We start from the raw sequence: 12884 nt of genomic DNA on the forward strand, positions 1-12884 counted from the left end.
ATATTTGATACTAGTAGATTTCGTTTAGCAAGACATGATCTCTTTGTCAGTTTCTTTTACAATTTTTTAAATAGCAATTTATGTTTTTTTTATTTCTTCTAACAATGTTAAAATACAAGCACTGCACAGTTAAGAGAAGCTAGCATTGATGTTGAGAATACAGATGATAAATCTGTTGAAACATCAGGAATAACTTTCTTGGTATGAGAGAGAGTCATAGATGATAAAACCATAGTAGAAGACAGAGACTGGAATCTGTCCAAAAAGTAATTGAGGACATTGGGTGTAATTGCTAATCTGTGGTGAAGAGTTTGGCGAAAAGGAGGAAGTAATTATAGACTGTTCCAAACCAGTCACCACTTGATCCCAGAAAGGATCAGGGTAATCAATATTGTGTCATATTGATTGACAGTTGTTTTCATTTTACTCTTAATGTTAATTGCATGTATAAATTACATTTTGTGCAGTTTTATTCTTCTTAAATATTCAGCTTTTTCTGTTTTCAGATCTTGTCATTTGTCTTCCCATCACACTTCTTACACGAAGATGTTATCACACACCTAGTTTCATTCCTCGACATGGAGGATGAGACAGTGGCACCGCTAGTACTTTCTGTTCTTACATTCCTTGGACGATACAAGCCTATAGGTAAGTCACATTTGAGTTAAGACATCATATATGTGTGATTTGACACAGAGTAGTATGTATGATTCAGAATTCATTCTTGCAAGTACTGCACCATTCTTTTGAGTACATGGTAGTTATGTTATATTATGTTATGTGGTTTATTCATCTCATTACATACAATTTTCAAATCATTTGATTTGATGTACAGGAGACATGTCAAGGTTTACAAAAGAAACTTTTTTCACTTTTTTAAGAGAAATACAAAAGTTTACATTATATTTTACATTTCTAAGTTACAGCTACACATGTACATAAAATAATACATGTAATACAATCCCTGTGTTCAGATTGTGAAGCTGTCCTCAATGAATTCATCGACGGAATAATAACCCTTTTCCACCAGAAGAGTAAAGAGCAATCTTTTCAGTGAACTAATCTCCATTTTAAATATATTACTGCCTTTTATTTTATTGAAAATTTTTAACCCCATATACTCTGGCATTTGGGCACAAAGTTTTAAATGATGTGTTGGAAGTTTGAAGTTATCTCTGTGGTGAGTGCTGTAGTTGTGGTCAAAATGGAAAGTGTCTAGTGTATGTTGATTTCTATATAGGAACACCACCATCTCATAAATGTAAAGTAAGGGAATAGATAGTATTTTTAAATTTTTTAACAGTGGTCGACAGGATTCCCGTTTTTTTGCAACACACATGTTTCTTTTGTAATACTAGGAGCCTAAAGTGCACGTCATTTATGACGGCGGCCGAGTTTAGGTTCATTCTGCGCATCTGACGTCACAAAACACAGTCAGCCAATGAACAGAGAACGACGTTGCCAGAGCTCGACTGCAGTACAGAGCGCAGACGAGTGTCTTCAGTTTTATAAACGTTCAGTCATAAATAAAGTAATTGAACAAAATAAATGTCTTGAAAGCAGACTTTCTATAAAAGAAAGTTTGGAAAAAGCATTCTTTATACCAATTGCTTCATATTCTATTAATTAATGAAACCAAACAAGCAATAAGCCTCCTAATTCAGGCGATTGCAAGGAAAGGTGTTTGTATCATTCTCACTAAACTCTTTTTCGCAATAAAGAACAGCGGTAATTGTTATTTCCTATTGTACTTTGACGAAACGTGAGTAATTCGTAGTCATACCAACAGTGTTTGTCGGTATTTTGCATGATATTTTAAAGTCATCTGCCGGGAGGGTTATTGTATAACAAGTTAGCGTAATGGTTAAAGTTTATTGCTGCTAAGCGAAAGGTTCTGAGTTCAAACCTTGTTTGGTGCTTAATATTTTCATTCTTTAAAAACAATATCGAAGTGTCTTACTTCATGAATTTTATTCGTTTGAATGTAACTTTTTGGAAATTTTTAGTGGCAACTAAAATCGACCATATGGAAAGTGTACACTATGGATTTTTACCTCTGCAAACTCTTCAAAATTTCGTGCAATGGTTTACTACATCTGATGCTTCACAATAACTGCGTTGAACATCGAAACAAAATTAAGTCATTTATGGGGGGGAAGGTATCAGTCAAGAAGATGTGTAAAAATCAAATTTTTGGGCCAAATAGTTTTTGTGAAATCGAATGATAAAGTGTGTCAAAGCAGTCGAAACACCATGTGTCGGCACAGGCGAGCAGTGCAGTGATGACAAAATTGCGCGCAGCGCGGAATGCGGAGAGCACGTCTCTGTAGCAGCGAAAGGGTTAATGCGGCCGTGGTGGCTTTACTTCGTAAACTGCGTGCTCCCCCCTTTTATATAAGTTTGCGAACTATACTATACTATGGCGCTGCTTCTCTTGGTGCGTACAACTGGCAGCAATCTCCCGCGTCTGGGCGGGCATGCGCGAACCGCCAATATAAAAGAATTCAACTATAGTGACATTTGCTGAATTTCCCCAGAAGATTATGCCGTAACGAATAACTGTCTCAAAGTAGCTACTCAATAGCAAATGCCTTTGTGTTACAGTAGTAATATTGCTTGTTTTAATCTATCACATATTTAACTTTATAATGGAAGGAAACATTCCAAGTGGGAAAAATTATATATAAAAACAAAGATGAGGTGACTTACCGAACAAAAGCGCTGGCAGGTCGATAGACACACAAACAAACACAAACATACACACAAAATTCAAGCTTTCGCAACAAACTGTTGCCTCATCAGGAAAGAGGGAAGGAGAGGGGAAGACGAAAGGAAGTGGGTTTTAAAGGAGAGGGTAAGGAGTCATTCCAATCCCGGGAGCGGAAAGACTTACCTTAGGGGGAAAAAAGGGCAGGTATACACTCGCACACACGCACATATCCATCCACACATACAGACACAAGCAGACATATTTAAAGTCTTTAAATATGTCTGCTTGTGTCTGTATGTGTGGATGGATATGTGCGTGTGTGCGAGTGTATACCTGTCCTTTTTTCCCCCTAAGGTAAGTCTTTCCGCTCCCGGGATTGGAATGACTCCTTACCCTCTCCTTTAAAACCCACTTCCTTTCGTCTTCCCCTCTCCTTCCCTCTTTCCTGATGAGGCAACAGTTTGTTGCGAAAGCTTGAATTTTGTGTGTATGTTTGTGTTTGTTTGTGTGTCTATCGACCTGCCAGCGCTTTTGTTCGGTAAGTCACCTCATCTTTGTTTTTATACATATTTAACTTTAATTGATTGAGATTGAGGAGGAATACTAACAACTGAAAATACTACTGAAAAAGATAGCATCATAGTGACAGATACGCTTGATTGTTGTCATTGTTCACTTTTTAGGGACACACTGAGATAGTTGATCTACTTAAAGAGAACCTCTTTTGTCAGCTTTATTATTATTATTATTTCTTCTATTTTTCTCAGACCTTAGGTCTGGTTAAAAATGGAAAGTGACGCGGACCTTCATCAAGCGTGACTTCCTTTTAACTGTATGGTATATGTTACATTGTATTTGGGAACTTTCGGGTTATTGAACACGTATCAATAATTACGGATTTCTGTAGTTGTATATATACATTTGGATGTAGCTGTATTGCATTGATGTACTGGTGGATATTGTGTGGTATGACTCCTGTAGTTGATAGTATAATCGGTATAACGTCAACTTTATCCTGATGCCACCTGTCCTTGACTTCCTCAGCCAGTTGGATGTATTTTTCAATTTTTTCTCCTGTTTTCTTCTGTATATTTGTTGTATTGGGTATGGATATTTCGATTAGTTGTGTTAATTTCTTCTTTTTATTGGTGAGTATGATGTCAGGTTTGTTATGTGGTGTTGTTTTATCTGTTATAATGGTTCTGTTCCAGTATAATTTGTATTCATCATTCTCCAGTACATTTTGTGGTGCATACTTGTATGTGGGAACATGTTGTTTTATTAGTTTGTTTTATGGCAAGTTGTTGATGTATTATTTTTGTTACATTGTCATGTCTTCTGGGATATTCTGTATTTGCTAGTATTGTACATCCACTTGTGATGTGATCTACTGTTTCTATTTGTTGTTTGCAAAGTCTGCATTTATCTGTTGTGGTATTGGGATCTTTAATAATATGCTTGCTGTAATATCTGGTGTTTATTGTTTGATCCTGTATTGCAATCATGAATCCTTCTGTCTCACTGTATATATTGCCTTTTCTTAGCCATGTGTTGGATGCGTCTTGCTCGATGTGTGGCTGTGTTAGATGATACGGGTGCTTGCCATGTAGTGTTTTCTTTTTCCAATTTACTTTCTTCGTATCTGTTGATGTTATGTGATCTAAAGGGTTGTAGAAGTGGTTATGAAATTGCAGTGGTGTAGCCGATGTATTTATATGAGTGATTGCTTTGTGTATTTTGCTAGTTTCTGCTCGTTCTAGAAAGAATTTTCTTAAATTGTCTACCTGTCCATAATGTAGGTTTTTTATGTTGATAAATCCCCTTCCTCCTTCCTTTCTGCTTAATGTGAATCTTTCTGTTGCTGAATGTATGTGATGTATTCTATATTTGTGGCATTGTGATCATGTAAGTGTATTGAGTGCTTCTAGGTCTGTGTTACTCCGTTTCACTACTCCAAATGAGTAGGTCAATATTGGTATACCATAGGTATTTATAGCTTTTGTCTTGTTTCTTGCTGTCAATTCTGTTTTCAGTATTTTTGTTAGTCTTTCTATATTTTTCTTTTAGTTCTTCTTTAATATTTGTATTATCTATTCCTATTTTTTGTCTGTATCCTAGATATTTATAGGCATCTGTTTTTTCCATCGCTTCTATGGAGTCACTGTGGTTATTCAATATGTAATCTTCTTGTTTAGTGTGTTTTCCCTTGACTATGCTATTTTTCTTACATTTGTCTGTTCCAAAAGCCATATTTACATCATTGCTGAATACTTCTGTTATCTTTAGTAATTGGTTGAGTTGTTGATTGGTTGCTGCCAGTAGTTTTAGATCATCCATGTATAGCAAATGTGTGATTTTGTGTGGGTATGTTCCAGTAATATTATATCCATAATTTAATAGAGGGAAACATTCCATGCGGGAAAAATATATTTAAAAACAAAGATGATGTGACTTATGTATGTGGCTGTTTGTGTTTCTATCGACCTGCCAGCGCTTTCGTATGGTAAGTCACATCATCTTTGTTTTTAAATATATATCCATAATTTGTATTATTTAGCATGTTGGATAGTGGGTTCAGAGCAAGACAGAACCAGAAAGGACTTAATGAGTCTCCTTGGTATATTCCACGCTTAATCTGTATTGGCTGTGATGTGATATTATCTTAATTTGTTCGGATATTAAGTGTGGTTTTCCAGTTTTTCATTACTATGTTTAGGAACTGTATCAATTTAGGATCTACTTTGTATATTTCCAATATCTGTAGTAACCATGAGTGGGGTACACTATCAAAAGCTTTTTGTTAATCAATGTATGCGTAGTGTAGCGACCTTTGTTTTGTTTTAGCTTGATATGTCACCTCTGCATCTATTATCAGTTGCTCTTTGCAGCAGCCTTTTTGTTCTTCATTTATAATTTTGCTCTGTGTTGTATGTGTCATTAATTTCTGTGTAATGACTGAAGTTAATATTTTGTAGAGTGTTGGTGGGCATGTTATGGGGCGATATTTAGCTGGGTTTGCTGTGTCTGCTTGATCTTTAGGTTTCAGATAAGTTATTCCATGTGTAAGTGTATCAGGGAATGTGTACGGGTCTGCAATGTAACTGTTAAATAATTTAGTTAGATGTCAATGTGTTGAGGTGAACTTCTTTAGCCAGAAATTTGCTATTTTATCATTTCCAGGGGCTTTCCAATTGTGTGTAGAATTAATTGCCCGGGTGACTTCCTGCTTGCAAAATTATCACTTCAGGCATTTGTGGTATCATCTTGTATGAGTCTGTTTCTGCTTGTATCCACCATGCATGCCTGTTACGTTGTACCGGGTTTGACCATATGTTGCTCCAGAAGTGTTCCATGTCTGTTATGTTTGGTGGATTGTCTATTTTAATGTGTGTGTTATCTATTGTTTGGTAAAATCTCTTTTGGTTTGTGTTGAATGTTTGGTTTTGTTTCCTTCTATTTTCACTTTTTTTGTACCTTCTAAGTCGTTTGGCCAATGCTTGTAATTTCTGCTTCTTTTCATCTAATTGTTCTATTGCTTCTTGTTGTGGGATTTTACCTAACCTTTTTCTTTTTTTTGTCTGATATTTCATTTTTTATAAATTGTGTTAGCTGTCCGATGTCTTTTCTCAGTTTTTCTATTCTGATCTGTAGCCTGTGTTGCCATGCTGGTTTTGTGGGTTTCTTCTGTGTGTTGGTTGGTCCTCATCTCTGCCTAGTGTGTATATTTAGTGTAGTGAGTGCTCCGATATAAACCGGTAGTTGTAACTCTTCCATAGTTGTGTTTTCATTTACTTTGTTGTGTATGATTGTGTTGATAGTTTTTATTGTTTCGACTTGTGGGTTATTTGGCGGTCTATGCAAGAATGGTCTAATGTCTGTATTTGTGTCTTTGTATTCTATATATGTCAGCTGAAATTTTTCTTCTATATCTAATATGTGTGTCACTTCGTGTTCTATTTGAGCTTGTTCTGGTGGCTGTCTTAAGATTTTGTTTTCCTCTGATTGTTGAATTGATGCGTGTTGTTCTTTGTTTGTTTGCTCTGGGATGTTTGAGTCCATTACTGTATTTTCTTCTTCTTCTGATTGCACATTATTTTGTTCCAGTATTTGTTGTACTTGTTGTTTGATGTTTTCTAATTCTGACTGGGGTATCCTGTTATTTTTTATTATTACACGGATCTGATCAGCTAGTCGTTGTTCTGTTAAAAATTTTAATCCTGGGTATCTGGTAATAAATGTTGAGTATACTTGTGATCTGTATCCAGTTGTGTTGGTTCCTAGGTTTGTTGCTTGGTAATAACAGAACATGAGGTGTCGATTAACTTCATCTGACCATCTCATCCTCTGTCTTTGTTTTCCTTCTAGGGTGGTTGCAGGAAGCACATCCTGCAAAACACCTCTATTTGGATTTAAATCATTTTCCAGTCGGCTAGCAGTGTCGTTACCATTGTGGGCGGGCATAGGGTTCAAGCGTCGTCCCCGACCATGACGGCGCTTGTTCGAGGCTTATTTAGTTCTGTCCTGAACCAAGTAATCACACTAAAAGGGGGGTTAGCCCTGTTAGTGGTTTGTTCTTTTCGTCGCCTTTTACGACTGGCAGAACATACCGGAGGCCTATTCTTTTCCCGGGCCTCCACGGGGTTTATTATTATTATTATCATCTTTTGACCAAACAGATGCCTGTGTACTAGTTCCACTCATTCTGTCTACGCTTTCTTGATGTGTGTAATGTTCATTGTTGGGAGTCTTTGAATGTTTACTCAAAATCGCAAACATTATGAATCTGTTTCCACTTTCCTGAACAGCCACACATAGAGAGGTCTTAGGGTTAAAAACCATCAAAACAGAAATTACTGTGGGAAAATTAATATTATTTTAAGGAGGTGATGATTTACAGCTTCGAAAAATCATAATTTGTTGTCATAGATATGCCACTTTATGAAGACTACCACTTTGTCTGTTGCTTATCCAAAAACTGATAGTTTTAATAAAGTGGCATGCAGCTGCTGGGCCAAATGCAGAATGTATATGCCCCAGGACAACCGGAAAATCTGGGAAAGACCAGGGAGCTTTTTATTGTTTTAGTTTTCACATAAATTTTTGTAATTTTGACTGGTAACAATTGATACTCTGTTAAAGAATATTACCATATCCCGCTACTGCAGAATGATAATATTGCAACAATAAAACATAAATGAAAGAAAATTAACCAAACTGAAACTTCAGTTACAAGGGAAATGGGGAAATGCACCATTTACAACAAAACACCATGCACACACAAGTGTCTGCCAACAGCAAAATGTGCCAAAGTGCTTAGGACGAAGACCACAACAAACTGCTTGCAATGAGCGAGACATCACAACTGTTTACATTAAGTTCATTTGAGCAGTTGCCAGCGAGTGCATGTGCAGTTGAGTCACGTATGAGCAGCACCTTCTCCCGCTTCAGCTGCTTAAGTGTGGCTGTTAGCTGCATCAGCAGTGGCAGCAGGCAGCCAACACTACCCCTGATCCTTGTCTACGTTTAATGCTTTTGCTGTTTCCCCTTTGTTTACAACTTGCACATCAAATGAAAATAAAATAAATTTCTGTGGCCGGGAGCTATCAGGTGAATTAAAATACATTCACATAATTACGGAATGCTGAAATATATTATTAGTTTCCTTTCCGGTTGTATTTTATTTCCACGTTTTTGGCAGTTAGTATTAATCGCTTTGCAGAACAATGAAGTTATTTTTGTTGGTCTGATAAAGAAATTTGGATTTTATCAATCTTTCTCACTGAGGCCGTATGTTTATTTGAAACGAAGTGTTTCATTCCACAGTACTGGCCAGCTCCAACTGTTTGCTGAATTTTAACGGCACATTTTCACCTTCTGCCACTTACGTATGGCATTATGTCATAATAAAGAACCAAGTGTGAGATAGTACAGTGCAGTGCAGTGCAGTGCAGTGTAGATACTCGAAGAAAATTTACATCCTGTAAACCACACTGAAAAACTTAGTATCAGGTTGGGGCTACTTCATTGTGAATCTGTACGTATGAATGTGCACTTCAAGCCGAATTAAGCATTTTAGTATTGTTTATGAAGTTCCAGTGCTCTTTATGACATAATGTAAGATCTCTTAATGCTCTATACCTATGAACGGGCTTCTCACGTCGTCATAGCTGTACATGCCTAGTAACGCCTGGTTTCTGGCGCTCTCTGGCAACTGCGTAATGAACCCTTTTCTAACAGGTCTTGGGAAATTACTGTGAATGGTAGTTTGAAAAGCATCACTTTCAAAGTAAATTTCCTTTTACGCATGATGAATTACGTTACATGTGAGAATGTGTGAGGAATTTCTTAAATTACAGAGCGTTGACTCTCATTTAAAACTTAACACTTTGAGGACTGGCTATCTAGAAGAGTTTCAAGCCCAGCAGACTAGACATTTATATCATTATTTTAAATGTTACTGGCACATTTGTGTGAAGTATCTTAACTGGCACATTTGTGTGAAGTATCTTAACTGGCACATTTGTGTGAAGTATCTTAACTGGCACATTTGTGTGAAGTATCTTAAAGTGTAAAACACGCAAAAAAAAAGGACCAACATTATATGTGAAAGCTTAGTTTTTCTTGTACCTACACTATGTATATTAATTGAAACCATTAACTTTTCCTATTTGTGTGTTTGCGCTACCAAAGTGATGTTGCTATTTGCTAACTAAATCACGTATCCTATGCTCTGAATATCTGCTGTCATCAGCTGGCGAGATCACGTGACATGGTCTATGATTAGCTTACAAAAGGGCATCACAATTTCATTTTCAATTTTTTGGAAACGAACATACTGCGTTTGGTGGATTTCAGATGTATGCTTTCATAAAATGAAAATATGCAGCGTATTGTGATATGAAAATATGCAGTGTGCACATTGCTGCACATCAAAGATTTTTCCAATTTCTCTTTTTATTTTTGTTTATTTTTGTCTGGATTTCATTTTCTAAAGTGCTGGGAAGTTCTAGGCCTGTGTATAAAACGTTGACCATTCAAAGGATTGAAAAGTTTTACTGTTAAGAGAGAAAGTATACTGTCACTTGACATGGAAAAAGTGTATTTTCACCTGGGAAATAGTGTGTATATTTTCCAGGAAATCCGGAAAAAATCCACGAATTTGCCTTTCCTTGTCCGTATGTACACCCTGAAATCATCATTTATCAAAAATTTATATTAACACATAATAGATAATTTGTGTGGTGTTTTTGAAACAGATTTCCTCATTATGGATAAATGTTAAAATTTTATGAGGTATACGAGGTGTCTCAGGAGGAACGGTACAATATTCAGGGCTATGACAGGAATGACCGTTCGAGGCAAAAAGTTGTAGTAAACATGGACTCTAAAATGCATACATTAAGAGCTATGAATATATGTTCATCTTCACTGCTGTGAAACACTTCTTATCTACTGAACAAATGCTCATAGTAGCACTTCATGTGTCCATTTTAGAGCTCATGTATACTAGACTTTTTTTTTCTTAATTTGGTCCATATCACCTCCTCTCAAAATGTGAAAAGCAAAGAGCTTGCAGTAGGAGAGATTTGCTTCACCATATTGAAGATGATGAAGAGCTCATAGCTCTTAGGATTACATTTTAGCACCCATGTTTATTAGACTTTTTCGCTTTGAATGATGGTTCTGAATATTGACCATTCCTCCTGGGACACTTTTATTTTGGGAACTGGAAGACGAGTAAGTCACTAAGATGGTATGCTCGGAGAGTCATAAGGAGACAGAATTAACTGCCTATAATGGTGAGTTCTGATATTTGTTTGTAACTTTACTGTTATAATTTTTGTTATATATCTGTTCTGAAATGAATTATTCCTTCCTGTGGAGCAAATTAACATTTAAGAACAGAAGGTGTAAATCTTATTCATTCACATGTTAGTGAGGGATGAGTGCATTTTGTGACAGTATCACATGGAAGTTAAGTGTAGGAGTATATATGTGAAGACAATAAATGCTTATATACTACAAAATGCTATAAAGCTAAAATCTCATTTTCTCTAACTTGGGTGTTGCAGGAGAGCTGTTTCCTGACATTGTCAGAGATCTTGTACCAGTATGTAAAAAATTTGCCGAGGTGGGAACAACAAAACAAGCAAAGCAAGCTATTCGATGCTTGTATGTTAATCTCACTCATAATGTGGACTCCATATTCACAGAAATACTGGAGGTAAGTGTTCTCTCTCTCTCTCTCTCTCTCTCTCTCTCTCTCTCTCTCTCTCTCTCTCTCTCTCTCTCTCTCTTTAATTACCTGTCATCCCTTTGTATCCTAGATTTTTCAAACCCTTTAACAAAGACTATAAAAATGTACATTGAGTAATTCTTTAATCTGGGATATGCCTTAGTAGACTCACTAAGTCAGAGTACATAAGCATGCTTATTGGTTGTGCCAGAGGAATGTAACATCATGTAGATGACACAAAAGCCACATGCTTATGCTGGAGGAATGTATCATCATGTAGGCGACACAAAAATCCAACATTTGTTTACAGATAATCAGTACAACCTCATCACAAAGTTTCTGGCAGTTATCTTCATAGGCCAGGTATTCTGAAGTCCAACAGAACTCTTCATGCCTGTAAGATCTGGAAGACTACAGTCTCAATACTTGAACACAGAGGACACCCAAAAGCAAATGGCACTCTCGAAACTTATCAGTTACGAAGGTACTACAACACACAATCTTATATACATTAATGCATTAAATAGTCGGTGATTTGTGACCATATGAAATTTAACAAAACATGACAAAATTGATATAACAGATCCATTGGTTCTAGAAACATTAAAGTGCTCTGTCACACACATACAAGTCTGTGGTTGATTTCACTGTGTCTTCAACCTTGTAGTAAGTGCTTGCTCGTCACTGAGCCTTAGTGTTTCGTTCTTTCCAGTGCTCCAAGAACACGAAATACAACAAGGAAAAGAAAGAAATGGTATTAGTATTTGATCCTCATCAGCCCACTAACACATGGCCCAGATAGACATTTCTCAAGCAATATAGCTAGTACAGTTTGTATATTTTCCTTACACACTAAACATTTAATGTGTATGATCCTCTTAACCACACAGGTAGTGTGTAATTCCCTTAAAAGGAACTAATAAGCAAAGCATGCTAGTACAACTGTCTGTATCTAAAAGCAAGCTAGTACAACTGCCCCTCCAACAAAACTTATGGAATATTTCAACCTCCCTTAATTTAGAAAAGATAGCAAGATAAATTTGCAACTGCTAATGATTATCACAACATTGTTAACAAAAATTTCTTATTATTTACTATTAAACAAAAATTAGTGAGTCTTCAGTTGGGCAAATACATACTCAGCTTATCATGATATCATCAACAGATATAACCATATCTTTTTAGGTTTACTCATCCACCCTTCCGAATTGTGACAACATGTCATCACGTAGGTGCAACAAATGATATCACATCTAATTACCTTAAATGTTGTAAGAAATCCCATATTGCTCCAGTACATCAATTTTTTTATCCAGTGTGTTACCATTACACCACTTGCTCTTTTCAGTAAAATTCATACAGTTCAAAACATCTCTCATATGATGCATGACTACTTATTATAATATGATCTCCTTTCCCTGCTGAGTCTCATATTTTTAGCCGTTTACTTATCTTGTCTACATCCATTTTCATCCCCATTGCACCCCATTTTTAAAATTGTGTCAATTATTCCCAACAAATTATCCTCACCCCCCTATCGTATCTCACCCCACAAGTGACTACAAATTCTACTTTGCGTGCCTTGCTTCACACACTTTGCATTGCATCACACTTAAACAAGCATCCCCCTCATGCCTCCTAGTGAACAAACTTACTGTATTACAATGAAACCACCATACATATAAATATATTCCTCTTTGACACCTCAGTCCCAAAGTAAACACCCCAAGTTCTCTCAGCTGCCACTTGACTTACCCAGTTCTCATATGAGATCAGCCTAATGTTTCAAATCAGAGTTGTTACTTATCACACTCTACACCACATTTTTCCTGCCTGTGTATATCGCTTCATATCAGTGTTGTTCCTCGAACCTAATTGCTTATTGGATTTTGGGTATGCTAGCAAATATGCATTTTTGTGAGATTATTATATTATTTC

The 12884-nt window shown here is 36.3% G+C and overlaps 1 protein-coding gene across 2 annotated transcripts in view; it reads left to right on the forward strand.

The window, feature by feature from the left end:
- The window catches only part of LOC126416776 (sister chromatid cohesion protein PDS5 homolog B-B), a 190179-nt gene that overhangs the window by 93818 nt on the left and 83477 nt on the right, over positions 1 to 12884 (forward strand). For both annotated transcript variants that reach the window (XM_050084633.1, XM_050084634.1), the window contains exons 13-14: positions 507 to 648; positions 10783 to 10934. In XM_050084633.1, the coding sequence (XP_049940590.1) occupies positions 507 to 648; positions 10783 to 10934 (294 nt within the window). The remainder of the gene's footprint in view (positions 1 to 506; positions 649 to 10782; positions 10935 to 12884) is intronic.

The sequence above is a fragment of the Schistocerca serialis genome, chromosome 8, assembly GCF_023864345.2.
Source record: "Schistocerca serialis cubense isolate TAMUIC-IGC-003099 chromosome 8, iqSchSeri2.2, whole genome shotgun sequence".
Classification (NCBI taxonomy): domain Eukaryota; kingdom Metazoa; phylum Arthropoda; class Insecta; order Orthoptera; family Acrididae; genus Schistocerca; species Schistocerca serialis.